The sequence below is a fragment of the Ursus arctos genome, unplaced genomic scaffold (genome assembly GCF_023065955.2).
Source record: "Ursus arctos isolate Adak ecotype North America unplaced genomic scaffold, UrsArc2.0 scaffold_31, whole genome shotgun sequence".
Taxonomy (NCBI): Eukaryota; Metazoa; Chordata; class Mammalia; order Carnivora; family Ursidae; genus Ursus; species Ursus arctos.
Window position 1 is genome coordinate 19,757,374 of NW_026622997.1, and position 19,491 is coordinate 19,776,864.

At 46.9% G+C, this 19,491-nt stretch overlaps 1 protein-coding gene across 1 annotated transcript in view; it reads left to right on the plus strand.

The window, feature by feature from the left end:
- Positions 1-7,162: 7,162 nt before the first annotated feature.
- GMPR (guanosine monophosphate reductase) overlaps positions 7,163-19,491 on the plus strand; it is a 45,242-nt gene continuing 32,913 nt past the window's right edge. The window contains exons 1-3 of the mRNA XM_026511538.4: positions 7,163-7,355; positions 15,721-15,840; positions 18,198-18,281. Coding sequence (XP_026367323.1) covers positions 7,269-7,355; positions 15,721-15,840; positions 18,198-18,281 — 291 coding nt within the window. The 5' untranslated portion in view covers positions 7,163-7,268. The remainder of the gene's footprint in view (positions 7,356-15,720; positions 15,841-18,197; positions 18,282-19,491) is intronic.

Sequence of the window (19,491 nt, forward strand, 5' to 3'; positions counted from 1 at the left end):
ATTTTCAATGTAAAAATTCTCAATTTCTAAATGTTAGCAGTCAGTTAAAAAATGTTAAAATGTTCTCTGTTGGCCAAGCCAAGCATACGTTCCATGGGCTGTCAGCTGTGGTCTCTGCTATGAATTATATTATATTAGTGTTATTGACATTTCAAAAGGTTTAGGTAGCAATGTGCTTCAAGAGTGTGTCTGTGTGTGCGTGTGTGTATGTGTGTGTGTGTGTGTGTGTGTATCTGTGTGTGTAAGGGGGAAGTCTCTACTGTGTTGAAGGTGAAGAAATGGAGGGAAGAAGTGAATCAAAAGCAATGGTTTTGCTCTTACACCCTTAGACCTTCAGAATTTATATTCACCCCTTCTCTATTTCTACTTACCCCTTACTCAAAGCCCCCCCTGAGAAGCCCAGCACAGAGATGTTATTTGGAATACAGGCTTGGATGTGACCCCGTGCCTGGCCCCTGTGGAGTGTGGATCGGTGATCTGTCAGGTATGATACCAATCTCCAAAGCTCTTGATAAGAAGCATGGCCTTCCAGAAAATCAGCTCCAGAAATTCCAGATGCTATCATAGACATATGTCATCCTCCTCCAGAATTCTCTTTCCTGGGAAATCAGAAAAAGCCTTTTATCAGTACTTTGTGCTTTGAATTAAACCACTGGGACTACAGAGAAGCAAGCAAGGCATTAGGGTACAAAATTTAAGAGGACTAATAGAATATTATTTGGCCATGGAGAGGAATGGAGTGGTGGTGCAACCTCCACTTACCAAGGTAGACCCTGGAAAACACGCTAAGTGAAAGAAGCCAGGCTCAAAAGACCACGTATTTATATTCCATTTATATGGAATGTTCAGAATGGGAAAATCCATAGAGATAGAAAGTAAACTGGTGGTCGTCGATTATGGGGGGTGGCGGGTAAGGATTATGGGGAGTGGCTGCTAATGGGTGCTGGATTTCTTTTCAGGGTGATGACGGGTTCTAAAATGTATTGTGATGATAACAGTACGACACAGAATAAAAATCACTGAGTTGCGCACTTTAGAAAGGTGACTTGTATGGTATGTGAGCTAGATCTCATTAAAGCCATTATGAAAAATAATGAACAATAGGGAGACAGATCCCGCTCAACTGGAAGGAGCCGTCTGGGGGCCTGAAGAAGAAAACGTAAGGACGCATCACTCCTTGTGTGATCCTGAGAGAGACCCCCGTCAGCGCCCAGCTGTCCGGACCTCCTCCGGTCCTGAGTAGTTATCTTAATGCCAAGGTCAGATGCAGATTGAACTAGTGTTTACCCAAGCAGCTGCCGCTGCCCCACCTTTAGGTTCCGGTTCATTTTTCTTTTTCCTACAAACCTACCTTCACTGATTTACTCTACAAAGGATCACACCCTTCATGGCAGGTCTCAGCTACACGATAAAAAAATAAGTCGTTTGACCTTGAGAGGCTTAGAATCTGGGCCAAGGGCGGGGAGGTGGTCTTTGCCTTTTTCTGTGACACAGATACCTCTGGACTACTTCTCTGATTCTTTTTTTTTTTAAATCATGCAAAAACATTCGAATATAGTAACTTAGTACAAAAACTTAAAAAAAGAGAAAATTTCCTAGAAATTTGCCTGAAACTGCAAATCTGAGAGTAATATTTTTAAATGCATAAAATAAAACACAAGATTGTAAGAAACTATTTTGAAATACAGGTATTAAATATAAGCAAATTGAGCTTCTTTAGTAATGGATTGAATGACAGGATCTGAGGGCATGTTTAATTGAAGTGGAGGTGAGGGATCTCAAGGATTATGAAGAGGGAGGAAAGTATCGGGGCAGGAGGAGAAAGTCATAGGTGGTGGTGATAAACCGTGGTGTCTCGCCCACGTTCATAATTGTAGACAATGCGACACTTCAGTGAGAAGTTAGTGACAATAAAGACATAACTTTTTCCCCCACTCAAGTTGACAGACCCCTTGAGCTTAGGGACCTCTTGGGGTTTTGGACCCGAAGTTAAGGACCTCTGGTAGTAAGGACGCTCTGTGACGTGTTGTGACAATATAGCCTCGGGGGAAGCAAGGCAGAGAAGAGTCAGCTTTGGGTTTGTGTGCCCATCTACCCCAGCTAACCTTACAATCTGGGCAAGCTCAGCATCCCCACCTGTAAAGAGGACATAGTAACAGTGACCATCTCATAGTGTCGTCGCGTGAAGAGCTAAACACTCACATAGAACTCTCAGCACAATGTCTGGCATACAAAAATTACTGGAGTTTCATTATGAGTTTTTGGGCATCCCCGTGGGCAGTTCTCAGAAATAGCCATTCGGGTATTTTGACTTTTTAAAAAAATGATGATTGACTTGAGCCAAAGTACAAATTTAAAAACTTGTCTCTGTGTTAAGGTTATACAGTCTATTTAAGAGTCTTCCTGTACATGTGGAGAAAGGGGAACCCTTACACTGTGGGTGGGAATGCAAGCCGATAGAGCCACTTTGGAAAACAGTGTGGAGGTTCCTCAAAAAGTTAAAAATAGAGCTACCCTATGACCAGCAATTGCACTACTGGGTACTTAGCTGGAAGATACGGATGGAGTGAAAAGAAGGGGCAACTGCACCCCAACGTTCATAGCAGCATTGTCCACAACAGCCAAACTGTGGAAGGAGCCGAGTTGCCCTTCAACAGACGAATGGATAAAGAGGATGTGGTCCATATTTACAATGGAATATGACTCAGCCATCAGAAAGGATGAATAGCCACCGTTTGCATCGACATGGATGGAATGGGAGGGGATTATGCTAAGTGAAATAAGTCAAGCAGAGAAAGACAATTATCATATGGTTTCACTTCCACATGGAACATAAGGAATAGCATGGAGGATATCAGGAGAAGGAAGGGAAAAATGAAGGGGGGGAAATTGGAGAGGGAGACGAACCATGAGAGACCATATGGACTCTGGGAAACAAGCTGAGGGTTTCAGAGGGGAGGGGGATGGGGGGCTAGCCTGGTGATGGGTATTAAGGAGGGTATGTATTGCAATGAGCACTGGGTGTTATATGCAAACAATGAATCATGGAACACTGCATCAAAAACTAATGAAATACTTATGGTAACTAACATAACATCATCATCATCATCATCATCATCATCATCATCATCATCATAATAAAGAATCTTCCTCTATGTCTAGCAAATCCTAATGATCACTTTTAAAAGGCTTTCGAATATCCCTCAGTCCCATTTACAAACTTACGTACTTTCAAATATTTTAAACTGTACTTATAAATACAATCAATTAGGGGCGCCTGGGTGGCTTAGTTGGGTAAGTGTCCAACTCTTGATTTCAGCTCAGGTCATGGGGATCTCAGGGTTGTGGGATCAAGCCCCGAATCTGGTTCCCCCACTCAGCATGGAGTCTGCTTGAGATTCTCTCTCTCCCTCTCCCTCTGCCTACCCTCCCACACCTCGCATGCCCTCTATTTCTAAAGAAAAGGGAATAGAAAAATAAATAAATAAATAAATACAATCAATTAAATTTCCTTTTTAAACACTCGATTGCCCACTTTTCTACTCCAGAGTGTGGTCCCTGGAACCTTGGGTTTTGGGGCACTTGTTAGAAATGCAAAACCTCTAGCCCCACCCAAGACCTACTTCAGTAAAACCTGCCTGTCCACAGGTGCTAATGATTATTATGCACATTAAAGATATGCAAAACCCGCTCCAGACCTACTGAGGCATAATCTGCATTTCACAAGGTCCCCATCGAGTATTGTGCCTGATAAAGCAGTAAACTCTGACTAGCTGAGCTTTCCAAAGTAATTTATCAACTTTTGATAAATACGGTATATAAAACCTATGCTCTCTTAAATGTTCCAACAATTCACATAAATTTAATACATTTCACTTTCCACTCTCGTAAATCAATTACTCAAATATACATTTTGAGTTGGCATTAGAAGGCTGTTCTGTTAATCCAATGGTACAAATTTTCTCGAATACACAGAATATCAATTATGCCCAAATTCCTTCTTATCCTTGTAATATTAAATACTGTAATTTTGAATTATCTCCAGCTTTTCATACTTAATTTTTTAGTAATTTCTGGATTTTGAGAAATGCTTTGTAAATGAAACTCACAAACCAAATGAGCTTACATCATCCCACATAATTTTAGTTTACTGCTTAATCCTATTAAACATTTAAAGAACCAATCCCAGTCAGATAATAGAGTAAGGACCATTTGCCAGCTCGTTCTATGAGGCCACTGATACAGACATCAAAAGAACGAACCACTGCTATTGCTCTTTATGAACTCATACGCAAAAATCCTAAACAAAACATTAGCAAACTGAATTCATTAATAAATAGAAATATTATGGGCTATAAACAAGTGGGATTTATTTTACATAATTTTGGAGGCTATCTTCCCATGTCATTTTTAAAAAAGATTTTGTTTATTGAGCGAGACAGAGCAAGAGCGTGTGTGCACTCAAGCAGGAGTTGGGGTAGGGGCAGAGGAAGAGGGAGAATCAGACTCCCTGCTGAGCAGGGAGCCTATCCCAGGGTTTGATCCCAGGACCCTGAGATCATGACCCCAGGGTTCATAACCTGAGCAGAAGGCTGTTGTTTAACCCACTGAGCCACTCAGGGTCCCCTTCCCAGGTCATTTTTGGTACCACTCTAACTTTAGACAATACAATGTTAGATTGGATGCCAAATATCTCTTACTAATTTTTCTGTGTTGGGAGTTAGAATCTTTACATGAAGTCCTTGTACTGACAGGTGACTTTTGTTGTTGTTATTATTAGTGCAATGAGAAGTACAGCAGGATTATTCGGCAGTGCAAAGGATCTTTAAAAGAGTCTAGGTTGGTGGGGGAGATTCAAGGAATCACGCTCTTACAGGAGTATGATTTGTGCCTGAGAAGAGAGCAGGTATGATGGAACATTCTAGAAGGAGAGGGAATGGACAATGTGAAGTGAGCTTCTGTCCCTGCTCTGAGAAAAAGAGAGTGGGCAAGAAGCCAAGAGGGGAAGTACTATCCCCAGGGGCAAAGGAACAAGCTCAAGTCAAGGAGGCTTTTTCCCTTAAGACTGTAGGTAACAATAAATATAAAACCCTCCCCCCCTTACCCCTGTACTATATCCCAGGGGCAGATGCTTAACAAGTTCAGGGTTTTTTTCCCCCTTTTGGGAGAATAATTTTTAAATAACTATACTATACAGTAATTATATTTTACTTTGGTGTTTATTTATTCACTTTTTTTTTTTTACTTTTTAAAAAATACTTTATTTTTAAGCAATCTCTACACCCAATGTGCTTGAATTTGCAACACGGAGATCAAGCTTCGCATGCTCCTCCAACTGAGCCAGCTGGGCGCCCCTTACTTTGTTCTTTAATTACAAACTGAAGATCAGATTAGGTTCTCAGATTAGGTTCCCTTTTACTATTTTGGAATAAGCAGCACATCCGCCTGCGATTTGACATGGGTCCTAAAAATTTCGTTGGCCCAGCGAGTTATGGTCACTTTCATTCTCTCCCTGATAACTTTCATTTCCTTCCCTGAAACTTCAAGAACTTCCTGTAGGGCAAAGACAGTGAGAGCAAGTGGGGCGGGCGAAGGCCCTTATCATTTGCAGACATTTGTGTTTGGTGAGCATTGGGATGTATCTTTCCGGTCAGCCGCACCGAGTATGAGTTCACGGAGAACAGTTGGAGACCACAGACAACCACAAGCAAGCAAAGGTGATTCCTGCCTCTGTGCCGTTAGCAATCTAGTTTGAGGCTAAAAAGCATAAGGCACATAATGTAACATGTGATCCGAAATAAATAGCTACAGTTCACTGAGCAACTAGGGGACATCAATTTGGGTTTTTTTTCCTGTTGCAGCACACCTTATTTTTTTTAAGTTTTTATTTGAATTCCAGGTAGTTAACATACAGCGTTATATTAGTTTCAGGAACACAATATAGTGGTTCAACAATTCAGGGTATATAAACTTTGCACAAACACACATGCACACCATTTAATTCTCATAAAAGCCTGGGAGACGACCTTAAATCTTTTTCTTCCCTTCTCTTTTACACTATAAACAAACCACTGCGGTTTAAAGAAATAAAGTGACTCCCCAAGGTCACCCAGCTAGAAAGCAGTGGGGTCAGGTTTTGAACCAAGGCAAAGAGAGGACTCCGGACTTACGCAGCTTTAGTTAAGATCGCAGTAAGTTTTAATGAGTGAGCGATTTATGTTTAACTTTAAGGCCACCATGGGCAAGTCATTTCCTTAATGAGATCCTTATTTGCCTAATCTGCAAAGTGGCTCCCTCTTCAGTGGGTTGTTCTGAGTGATTGAGTAGGTGAGGGGCAAGCATTTAAGCACATCCGTAATGAATAATAAAGGCTCCTCACAGTCTAGTCAACAAGGGAATTAAAAATAAACTGACATGACAGGTAACCCTCAGAGGGGACTCAGGTCCCCCCAACTCCAGGATCTGCGATGACTATACACTTCACTGCTTTTATTCTAACAAATACAGCCCTGCAGTCCAAAAGGGGGATACAGAAATGGCCTCATCCCCACTGTTGCCAAATAGATTTACCTGCCCACACACTTTTCCTCAATCCGATCTGACTTCCCCAGGGTTCATTCTTGGCATGCCAGAGGGCTGACTCAGCACTTGATGGGCACACAGGTCTTGAAATTAGAGAAAGCAACAAAACCTCCCAGGGAGCGGCCTTTTCCCTCCCGTGAGGCTGTCATACGCCAAGTCTCCTCCCTATGGGGGGACCTCGGTGTCCCACATGACGATGCGCAGTCCCCCTTTTCAGTGACCCCCGCCAATTCGGACACCACAAGGAGCCAAGGCTTGTAAGGGGCGGGGGGAGTTTTGTTAAAAATGTCACGCTGCCAACCTCGGAGCCACTGGTCTGTTTGTACGCCGCCCGACCCCGCCGCCCCCTCTCCACCACTGCCCGGGCGGGGGAAGCTGGAGACGAGGAAAGGCGGGCCCACGGAGTGCTGGGGCAGCCCCAGCGCGGCCGCAGCATCCAGAGGCCTAGGGGCGCAGCGTGCGCGCCCCACTGCCCGCGAGGAGCCACAGGCAAGTCCGCCCCGCCCCCGCACGCCCGCCCCGCCCCCGCACGCCGCGCCACACCTCCCACCCCGCCCCGCCCCCCGCACGCCCCGCCCCGCGCCCCTAGCGCCGGGGCACCCCCCCGTTTCCAGCGCCGGGCGCCCGCGCTGCAGGAAGGAGCTGCCCGCTCTAGCCGCGCCTGCCTCAGCGCGCCGAGCCGCACCATGCCCCGCATAGATGCAGACCTCAAGCTGGACTTCAAGGATGTCCTGCTCCGACCCAAGCGAAGCAGCCTCAGGAGCCGAGCCGAGGTGAGGCCCTCCGAAAGCCGCAGTGGGGTGGGATTTGTTTTCCGGGTGGCTCGGGAGAGGACCTTGGAAGGAGGTGGGATGTGCTAACCTTGCCGGCTTTTCCGTGTGTCTCTTGATGGATGGGATGCTGGGATGCTGACCGCCCCCCCCCCCCCCCCCCCGCCGAGAAAGGGGGTAGCCAGCTGGTTGCCTGCCAGGACTTGAGGTGTCTTTAAGGGACCCAGCTCCGGTGTAAAATTCTAAGTCCGTCCGGTCGGGTGGGCAGGGGGGGAAGGACACAGTAGACTAGACCACAGAGGAACAAAGATCAAGTGGCCAACTGATTTAGAAAGAATGGGGGTGGTTGGAGGGGTGCACAGAGGGAGCCATTGACCCCGTGGAGCCCAGGTGTAAAGGGAGAGGACACACAACTGGAGAGCTTTGTGATTTCGGCGCTGGGTCTCAGTGCGGAGGACTGTCCCTTGCTGCTTCAGCAATGGGATTTTTTTTTTTTTTAATGTCTAAAAAAACAGGCAAACTCCAGGGCGGCAGAAGTTCAGGGTTTACTTTCCACGTTTCAGTGACCTTGCTGGGAGTGAGGCTGGGGACTCATGCCTGGTGGCACCCCGCTTACTGGACAGCTGCAGTCCAGCCCGGTTCTAGGGAAGCAGAAAGCGCTGAGGCCCAGGCGTGAGGGGTGGGAGGCAAATAGGGACACCCTGGGCAGTTTTGCTGGTTGTGTGTTGATGAGATCAAAGCCTGAGGAACAGGTGGACGCTGGACGGGCAATAGCCCCAGGGGAGAGGGAGCGTTATGCCCCTGCTGGGCGTGAGGAAGGTGAAAGTCTGAAGGATAAACTAGTTGCTCAGGAAAGCAGAGTTCCCCGGAGGGGGTGTGTGCTGGTGACCATGGCTTTGCCTGGTCTTTTAAGAGCTGGAGAAGGAGGTGAGGAAATGACTCCATCTGGAGGCTGGGGCCCCAGGAGTAAACAGGAGGAAGCTGAGCCAGCAAGCTTTTCCAAACACTCTGCTCCTCAAGATCATAAATAAATCCCCTTGCAAGGAACTCGGCTGCCCGCCGGTGCCCAGACCTGACTGCAGTGCCTGGTGGTGCCAGCCAACGGCTGGTTTGAATTAAGGAAGCGTCCTCTTTTAGCCGGTGACCAGACCAAGTCACCTTCTCAAGCAGGAGGGGTGGCAGCTAGACCCAGACAGGATGGGACTGGACAGGACTGCAAGAGGCCAGGAATGGTTATCCCTTAGCACTCGAGATTGGACTGCCCTCTTCCTGTCCTTCATCACGTCCTTAAAAGTGCTACCAGAGCGGGGCAGACTCTTGAAAGAAAAAGAAATAGTTTGGGTGGCAGGTGGGCTGTAGCTAAGGCTAGAAGAAGACAAGATGTGGGGGGATTCAGGGCAGACGAATCATGTGGTGGTGGCCTCCATATTCTTTCAGTATTTGTTCAAAATTCACTTAGGAGAGAAAAACTTAATTTTAAGAAAAAATGACATGTTTAAAACGAGGATATATCATATGTATTTTCAGAGCCGGGAAGCATCCTGAGAAGGTAAAACATTTAGAATTTATGCAATAGAATGAATTATTCTTTTCTAGAGACTCGTATGATGTCATGCATCATTTGGTTTCATACTTTGGTCTGACTGAAACTATTAATGTCCTGGCTTCCAGGGGCACCTTGCAATCTCCATGTACACATTGCAGTGAGAACTCTGTGCCCTTGAGAAATGTTTTCATATTTCCGTTTTTGTGGGTGCTTGCCAGCCCTGTGCCTGGAAACCAGAGTTAACTGGAATTGTCTTTCCAATTGGTTCCCCTAACGGTTGTAGGTGCCTGGCTGTTTGCGTCCCATAACCTGCCTGCTTTGGTGATGTTGGAGGGATCTGGTTCCCCCTAGATCTAAGTAGGCTTCTAATCCCTTCTCAGGGTTTTCTCAGTTTGTTGTGGCTGCCTGAAATTTCTTATAGGGAGATGATCCGAACTTTTCATTGTGCGATCAGATATAAGTCTAGAATGCACATCCCCTGACAGGGGTAATACCTGCATGCAAATTGGAAACTAAATGGTAAAAAATGGTAAACAGACAGCCTTTGAGCCTAACCAGAGAGCAGAGCTGAGTGGAGCCAGGAGAGAGAAAACAGCCTGTCAGAGCATATCTGGCTGGGAGGGGAGTTTTGACTGTTGACAAGATTTATCACTGCAACAGTTTTGCTGAGAGCTAGGTCTGCTCATGGATCATGAGGCAACGAGCAGGAAGTGGAGAGAAAGGCAGAGTGGTTTCCCGCTTAGATGTTCTAGTACTCCTGTAGGGGTGTTTCTGCAAGCCTCAGATAAAATGAATTTAAGGTCAGCCCTGGGGGCAAAAGTCAGCCCCCCTTGGGGCAAAGGGTGTAGCCCCTGGAGGTGGCCCAGGTGGCCTGACTGTGATTGTGCCAGACAGGAGGTCATCTCTCAACTGTCCATACAAGTCCCTGGTACATAAGAATAAAGTTCCACAGGGCCGCATAGGGAATTTGGGTAATCCTTTCAAAAGAAGTCGCATGTTTGTTGACTGAAACAAGAACTTCGTGTTTATCTGACACACGAGGGAGGTCGAGTCATTCCTACTCCCTGATCCGTTCTTCCTCAGAACCCATTCCTGGCTCTGGTGTCGCACCGGAACCCTTAACCTAGGGTAAGACTTAAAAAAAAAAAAACTTATTAACACAGCCATAACTTTGGAAGTCAGACAATGAAGACATTTGCAACAGAAAATTGGCCACTTAAGACAGAGAAGACTAGACACAGTGAGAATTTAGTCTTGTTAAAACTCACTAGTGATTTTTTTTTTTTTTTTTTTTTTACCAGCGGTCCAGGGAGAGGTGGACTGAGTCCAGGGAAGTTGGACTGAGCCTCCGGGGTCCACAGCAGGTTGGCCCACAGAGGATCAGAGCATGTCAGTGGAGAGAATATAGGGCTGGGAACAAGTGGACCTGCCTTTTAGTCCAACCTCTGCGCTATTTTAGTATCTTGGCTCTGTGTAAGTTTCATGGGGCCGCTGTAACCAAGTCCCACAAACTATGCGGCTTACACAATAGAAATTTATTGTCTCACAGTCCAGGAGGCTGGGAGCTCCAGATCAAAGTGTGCATGGGCTGGATCCTCCTGAGTGCTATGAAAGAGAATGTTACATTTCTCTCTCCTAACTTCTGCTTGTTTACGTGGTCTTGGGTGTTCCTGCCTTTGTAAGGTATCGTTCCCCTCTCTGTCTTCATCTGTACACCACGTTCTCCCTTTCTGTGTGTCTCTGTCCCCATTTTCCCATTTTGAGAACACCAGTCATACTGGGATGGACCCTACCCTCCTGACCTCGTCTTACCTTGATCACCAGCGAAGACCCTATTACAATTCACAGGTACCGTTGCTTGGCATTTCGGCATCTTTTTGGAAGACACATTGCAAACCGTACCAGCCTCTGTAAATTTTGCTCTGTAAAATCAGAGGGTTTGAGTAGAATTGTTCTTCGCGAATCACCTAGGGAGACACTCCAAAATGCACATCTTGTCTTCAACACAAAGGTTTTCACTAAGTTTGGAGCACCATGAGCATGCGTATTTTGGAAATTGTCCTACAACGATTCTGATGTGCACACAGATGCTGTGGGCCGGCTGCGGGAGTCTTTTCCATTTGTGGAACCCTGGGGCTCTCCAGTAACGCACAGCTGCACCGGCATCTCCAGATCCTGCCAACCGGTGATGAAGCCTGCAGGGGACAGAACATTCGGAAAGCTGGGCTGGGGCCCAGCAAGCCTTGCCCTGAAAATACAATATCATTCTCACCCCTTGGTCAGACATGAACTTCTTCCACACTTTTGAGCCACTAGGACTGTAAAGATAAGAGGGATTGTCCCTGTAGACTTACATTTACAGGTGAGACGCATAATAATTTATTTAATAAGAGAATTGCTTCAATCAGTATCATCTATAGATCTAGGCAAAAGGGACCTCCACCCCACACCGCCCTTCTGCTCCCTGTACCCCCTCCTCACTGGACAGGGCCAGAGGGCCAGGCTTCTCCTCTAGGCCATGTTCCAGGTACTCAGGATCCTGGATTTCCTTGCCCAAATGGCTTCAGGCTAGTTCCAAGGCTGGCAAGGGCTCCTTTCCAAAGTGTGTTTTCCCAAGGACCTGCCATGCTGCTGCCGTGCTCACCTCCAACCTCAGAGAATGGCCCCGCAGCAGCTGTGTGTGTGTGTGGGGGGGGCTTAGTGAGCAGACTGGGGTGTCTGTGTGTGCACATCAGAATTTGGGTGGGACGAGGAGAAGGCGTGGACCGGAGGCCAGGGGCTGGCTCCCCATAACACCACGTTCTGGTAGTTTCCAGGTGATGAATGAAATCGTGTTTGTCAAGGTGGGAGGATCGAACATGATGTAGTAGGCTTATGCTTCTGGGGAAGGCTGTTAGCTCCATCAGAACATCGAGGTCTTTAGAAATGGGGTAGGTGGGTCCCCATTTGTATTTTTGGCCCCCCAAGTGCTGGGCTATAGGATTGACTTCAATGAAGGTGCGTTTAAAGGGCAGCAAAAACATGTATTTTTGAGGTGGGGGAGGGGTAGTTTACGACTTTATGTTCCCTTGCAAATCAGGCTTAGCAGAGTGGCAACTTGGAGGTGCTGTAGTTGGTGTCTTGACCAGCTGTGGCAGATTAAATGCCAAGTTTTGTTTCTGGGAGGCTGGGATATTTAAAATATCTCTCTTGGTGAACAAGTGGTGTATTTTGGGGGTGTGTGTACATGTGTCTTTTTGTCTGTGTGAATAAGATTGGGGAAGGTAATTTAACATTTTTTTAATGTATTTTTCTTTTTTAAAATTTTAATTCCGACATAGCGAACATACAGTGTAGTATTAGTTTCAGGTGTACAGTATAGTAATTCAGCAATTCCATCCGCCACCCAGTGCTCCTCACAGCAAGTGCCCTTCTTACTCCCCATCACCTGTTTCCCCCATCCCCCCACACCCTGCTTCCGGGAACCCTGGGTGTGTTCTCTAGAGTTCAGGGTTTGTTTCTTGACTTGCCTCTCTCTCTCTTTTTCCTTTGTTCATTTGTTTTGTTTCTTAAATGCCACATATGAGTGAAATCATATGGTGTTTGTCTTTCTCTGATTTATTTCACTTAGCATCATACTCTCTAGCTCCATCCATGTCATTGCAAATGGCAAGATTTCCTTCTTTTTTATGGCTGAGTAATATTCCATCATATGTATACACCACATCTTCTTTATCCATTTATTATTTGCTGGACACTTGCGCTGTTTCCATAATTTATCTCTTGTGACAAATTTTGCTGTAAACATAGGGGTGCATGTGTCCCCTTGGATTAGTGTTTTTGTATTTTTTTGGATTAAATACCCAGTAGTGCAATTGCTGGATCACAGGGTAGTTCTATTTTTAAGTTTTTGAGGCGCCTCCTTACTGTTTTCCACACCAGCTGCCCCAGTTTGCATTCCCACCAACAGTGCAAGGGGTTCCTCCTTCTCCACATCCTCACCAGCACCTGTTGTTTCTCATCTTTTTGATTTTAGCCATTCTGACAGGTGTGGGGTGATAGCTCATTGTAGTTTTGATTTGCTTTTCCCTGGTGATGAGCGATGTTGAGCATCTTTTCATGTGTCTGTTGGCCATCTGATGTCTTCTTTGGGAAAATGTCTATTCAGGTGCTCTGCCCATTTTTAATTGGATTATTCCTTTTTGGGGTGTTGAGTTGTATAAGTTCTTTATATATTTTGGATACTAACCCTTTATCGGATACGTCATTTGCAAACGTCTTCTCCCATTCCATCGGTTGCCTTGTAGTTTTGTTGATTGTTTCCTTTGTGCAGAAGCTTTTAATTAAAAAAAATTTTTTTAAAGATTTTATTTATTTATTAGAGAGAGAGAGAGACAGAGCACAAGCAGGAAGAGGGGCAGTGGGAGAGGAAGAAGCAGACTTCCCTCTGAGCAGGGAGCCAGACATGGGGCTCGATCCCAGGACCCTGGGATCATGACCCGAGCTGAAGGCAGATGCTTAACCGACTGAGCCACCCAAAGCTTTTTATTTTTATGTAGTGCCAATAGTTTATTCTTACTTGAGGAAGATAATTTTATTTCTCCTTCTTAGAATTAAGGATTGTGTGGAATCTACCACATGGAGACTAGAAATAAGGGCAGGAATTCACTGTCAAGGCTGACCTTTTTCCATGAAGAGCTCTGTTTTTTCGATACTGCTGGTAGGGTTTTGGGGTGCCAAGAAAAACCCATTGTGAGCTCAGCGGGGTGCAGAGTGTAGCAGCCCTCCCCAGGCATCTGGGGAGGAGTATGAGTCATTGGAGACCTGGGAATTCTGATTATTTTAAGCCCACAAAGCCAGAACATTAGAGTGCCCTTAGCAGCACAGAAAGTGGCAACTAATAGACTCCTTCAGGTAGCTTTCAGAATGGAAATCGAACTTGCTCCGCTGAAGTAGAGCCAAGAATCATAATGAAGGAAGTAGAGAAGGGGAGGAGCTGCCCCTTCTGTTCGTGCACTGACTGCCTCTCATTTCCTCTCATCTTCGCTGTGTAAGGCCAGAGCAGACATATTTATGACGTCATTCACCCAGGAAGCCTTCTGGACGTAGAGTTGTGTAGAGAATGGGGGAGTTGCATGGAAAGGCTAAATGGCTCAAGGGGTCCCTTGGTGTTTTTTGACACATGATTGCGAAGTGAAAGGTGTCTCAAATGAAAAGGGACGGGAAAGGGTAGGTGAACACTGATTGGAAATGATTATTGCTGATGTACTCATGAAGCCACCATTAATGTAGGTGGGGATTATCTCAGAAGCTGAAGATGCGCGCCTGTGTGTCTCCCGCTGGTTCTCCCTGGGGAGCACCCACTTCAGGGATGGTCTTGTGGCTGTCAAGGTCCGGCCAAGGAAACAGACAGTGCTGAATGTGTAAAACAGGGAATATAATGCAAGATATCCGAGCTCCGCTGACATGCCTGATGAGATATTGGGGCAGCCCAGAGATTGGCAACAGTGGAAAACCACTTCCAAAAGGGAGGAGGTGATGTTACTGGAGCCCAAGTACTGGGATCACTCTGCAACAGCTGGAACCAAGACCATGCAGGCCAAGGCAGAGGGGTTCTGACTACATACAGGCCCTTCCTCCCTTTCCCGCACTATCCTTCAGTTTCCTACTCAGTCTTCCGTTGGCAGAAACCAACCTGTGCAATGGAGCCTGACGGGGGTGGGTGGGGAGAGGGAAGGGTGGCCTTCCTCTGGCAAGAGGGGGCAGGAAAAGGGTGAAGAATGGATCCATGAGCATGCAAGCCTCGGATCTGCGTGGGTCAAAGAAGTGGTTCTGACTCTGCTAGCTCTTGGTGAGTGTCTGGCCCTAGCATGTGTCTTTTGCTGAGCCCACCATCTTGGTTTAGCTCTCCTTCTGGATTCCTGATAGCTGGCTTAGTCACCAATGCCCTGAAGTCGGAGTTAAGGTAGAAGGGGAGGGCCTCCCTCCAACATTTGCATGTCAAAGGAGCAAGTGTTGATAAGCGTAGACAGATGGCTGCAAGTACTTCCTCTCAGCTCTCTGAAAGATGCTCAGAATCACAAAGCAGCTGAGAAGGTTGATGGGTTAAGGGATTAATGGTTTGCAGCTCACTGCGGGGTGAATTTGGAGTGTCCGGTTCTCTCTGACAGGAAGAATGAAAGGGACACCCATGCTCGGCAGGAAAGAGTGGAGAGAATTTTTCCAGAAGGGGAATGGTCCCTCCTGCGCTTGGAAGTAGGGAAGATGGGTGTTTAGGGCCCGGATGGATCAGGCTGGGGACAAAAGGTGGCTGTGTGTGGGGAGGGGCTCCTGAAGGAGAAAAACTTCCGGTTCCGAGGTTTGGTTTGATGGCAGAACGTCCAGGGCCTTGTACTCGCGCTTGAGGATCGTAAAGAGGCCGGTTCAGCTTTGTCCCTGGATGACAGCCTGTCACTTGTTCTCTTTTTTTTTTTTTTTTAAAGATTTTATTTATTTATTTGATAGAGATAGGAACAGCCAGCGAGAGAGGGAACACAAGCAGGGGGAGTGGGAGAGGAAGAAGCAGGCTCATAGCGGAGGAGCCTGATGTGGGGCTCGATCCCAGAACGCCGGGATCACGCCCTGAGCCGAAGGCAGATGCTTAACCGCTGTGCCACCCAGGCGCCCCATGTCACTTGTTCTCTTGAGGAACTCTCCTGTCTGTGGAACACCTGGCTCAGCCCCTAAGAGACCAAGGGACCAAGGGACATGCACTTCCTTTTTGTTCTTCCCTTGCTCCAAACTCTAGAAATTCTTCACAAACCACTTAAAGAGCAAAGCATTTCTTTTTCTTTCTGCGAATAGGTGGATCTCGAGCGAACCTTCACATTTCGAAATTCGAAGCAGACCTACTCAGGGATTCCCATCATTGTGGCCAACATGGACACCGTGGGGACATTTGAGATGGCAGTGGTGATGTCGCAGGTAGGATGGTGGGCTTTGTTCCCTCTGCTGCTCACCCGGGACAGGTTGTCAGGTGCCCATCCTGGACCTGTTTGGACACAAAGAAGAGGAGAGAGAATGGAGGCATTTTGGGTCATTTACTGTGGCCAAACTGTTCAGTTCGGAGTCTTATGCATGCTGGGGGGTGCTTGTCTTCCCTTGGCAACCAGAAGATGAATGGGGTGTGGACTTCGCCTTCAGTGACACGGTCTAGATCTGCATGCGTGTCTTCCCTGAAATGCTCATGATAGTCTGAGAAGCTAGAGATATTACGAAGTTAGGCTGGTGTCGTGTTAGAGAAGAGCGACCTTGCCTTTGAAAGTAAGGCCCAGCTGCTCTGTATGCAGTCTGTGCGGTAACATTTATCATTTCCTGAGCACTTAGGTGCCAAATAGCAGGTAGAATGTGTGTAATGTTGCCACAGCCCCTCCCGCATGGGTTCCTTTTACAGAACTGAGGCAGAGAGGGAGAGGAGAGGTCCCTGGGCTCAGGGCATTCAGACCAGGAGAGACGGAGCCAAGATTCAAACCCAGACTGACTCCAGAATAAGGGATTTGCCTCCCAACTCACACTGACAGCTAACTGTAGAAGCTCAGGGTCCCTTCTGGCCACTTCCCAGTCTCATTTCCTACAAAGGGAGCAGCTGGTCTCCTGGCATTGGGAGAAATAAAGGAAAAGCCGTTTGTGGGCAGGACCTTTGTCCCACGTGGCTATAGGTGAGGTGCAGCGCACCTTATTCACCCTGGACGGGAAATGTTTGCTTCTGATGTGCGCGGAGTGTGTGTGTCTTTTTCCATCGCTAATGCCTGCCAAGTGGAAAGAGAAATCCAATTAGTTGAAAGAGCTTCTCGCTGTGGGCAGCAAGTCAAACCTCGGGAGGTGCTAGGATTCATGATTAGCCAGTGATTAGAAGGAAGATTTTCAAACCGATGATGAATTCAAAAAATGGAGTAGACGGTGGTCTGTCGGACTCCGCGATCGGTTGTAGTCTCTGTCAGCCCGCAGCCCCCACCGAGCTTCGGCCCGGAGGCTAATAAATTAATTGCTAAAGAAATTTGTATTTTTTTCTCCTCGTCTTTTCCGTGCTCTGCTCTGTGCTCAGCCATTGCTTCTAATGAATTATGGATCAGTGTGAAAGTGGGTGGAATCAGGGAGCAAGTAAGTAGTCCAGATTAATTCCCATATCGAGTTAGGAGTCCCTGAAAAATGGGGAACTTGCTGCATCCTGCCCGTTTTCACAGGAAGGACCCCCATCATTAGAAACCGTGAACTTTGAAAACACAGCAAAATAGTGTACCCTGAAACCGTGGGGTGTGTGTGTGTGTACTAGGAATTTTCTGTTTTCGGGATCCACTGAGTTAGTGCGAGTTCATAAAGGCGTGGAATTTTATTTTATTTTTTTTAAAGATTTATTTATTTATTTATTTATTCGACAGAGATAGAGACAGCCAGCGAGAGAGGGAACACAAGCAGGGGGAGTGGGAGAGGAAGAAGCAGGCTCCCAGCAGAGGAGCCTGATGTGGGGCTCGATCCCATAACGCCGGGATCACGCCCTGTGCCGAAGGCAGACGCTTAACCGCTGTGCCACCCAGGCGCCCCAGGCATGGAATTTTAGAACGGGAAAGTGTAGATGGGGACACAGACCCAGAGAACTTAGGCGAGGGGAAGGAATCTGAGCTCTGTAGTCAGATTTGAGTTTGAGTCTGGCCTTTGCCCCTTTTTGGCCAAGCCGTCGTTAAATTGCTGAAGCTCCATTTCCGTCCGCAAAGCTAGTATGACCGTACGAAGTTGCTCGGAGAAGTCAGTGGGATCAAATGATACACGACATGTTTGTGCCAGGTGTGGTCGTTGGGTGGGGCTGGCAGTCATAGATGTGGGATTACGATTTGTCAAATTCCCTCCCTCAAGAATCCCAGCTGTCTGTTGGGGTTAGCTTGTAGCAAGACATGTGCAGACGGTGATCATGAAGCAGAACTTTCAGGTAAGAGTCGAGGTTCTCTTGGGTTGGCCAAACAGCAGTTAGCCCTCGGGCGCTCTTTGGGGCAGGGCACCTGCTGCTCGGGCCCTGAGAACTCTCCCCCTTCCCTCCCTGGCCTCCCGGCAGAGCCTCCCGAGTCCTGAACGCAGTGTTGTCTGATCAGATTAGAATGGAAAACACGGTTGTGTGATTTGACCGGTGACACCTTTGTCCGTTCTTGGCTCTCAGCATATTTAAAGCAAGTGAAGCGTGAACTGGCAGGAACGCCCCGGTCTTTTGTGTCGTCGGGTCCCCCCGGCCCATGCAGGGAGGAGAGTGGGCTTGTTTGACTTCCTGTCCTAACTACTGTTTTGTCCCCTAGCACTCCATGTTTACAGCCATTCATAAACACTACACCTTGGACGACTGGAAGCTCTTCGCGGCTCACCACCCAGAATGTCTGCAGGTATGACTGCACCCCGGTAAGAAGTTACATTTCTTGCAGGGGGCGGGGTGAGAAACACTTCAGGGTGGTCGAAAGGATTCAAATTGGCACCAGACAGAGCTGCAGGGTCCCTAGGGAGACCCGTGGAAAGGCAGTAGTGGGCCCTGCCCTTCATCGTTGCCGGGGACGTGCCAAGAAAACCTGTCCTGGATCCAATTTTGAAAATATTAGGATCTCTCTAACAGGAATATGTTTTTTAACCTTGAAAAATTATGTAGTATGTCGTGAGAGCCTGTGGATGACCAATGTTTCCTGCGAGGGGTGCATCCGGTCTGAACAGTCCTCCGACTGGAGGAAAAACATCGAATTATAACAAGTTGCTTTGGAGTTGAATGAAGAGTGTGCCCACTAGGAAGGCTGTAATCAGAAAGACAGATGCTAATGAGCGTTGGTGTGGATATGAAGAAATTGGAACCCTTCCGCATTACTGGGGGGAATGGAAAATAGTGCAGCTGCTTTGGCACTCAGTTTGGCTGTTACTCAGAGCGTCAGACAGCAGAGTTACCATTTGACCCAGCAATTCCATGCCTAGGTGTAGACCTTGCAGACAGAAAAGTAGGTGTCCACACAGAAACTTGTATACAGATGTTCGCAGCAGCATTATTCATAAGAGCGGAAAGGTAGAAACCATCTGAGTGTCCGTGAGCTGATGAATGAATACACAGAAATTGGTATGTCCATACAGTGGAATAGTATTCAACTGTAAAAAGTGATGAAGTCCTGATTCATGCTACAACACAGAGGATGAACCTTGAAAACATTTTGCTGAGTGAAAAAGCCAGACACGAAAATATGTTTCTGTTTCTGTGAAATGTCAAAAATAGACCAACCTGCAGAGACAAAATAGATGAGAGGTTGCCTAAGGCTGGGGGGTGGGCGTTTGAAGGTGAGGGTCCAAGCATATGGGAGTGACAAGTGTTTTAAAATTGTGATGGCAGTTGTACAACGCTGAATAGATCAAAAACTATCGAATTGTGCACTCTAAATGGGTGAATCGTGTGGTATGTAATTATATCTCAGTTAAGCTATTATTAAAAAAAAAAGGCGGTTTGAAAATAACAAAAACTCTTATTATTATGTAACAGACCTGACTTGCCACCTGGTACATTTCGGTGGTTCTGAGTGAGTGCCAGCAGAGAAGTTTCTTTGTGTTGGAGACACTCGCCTCTGT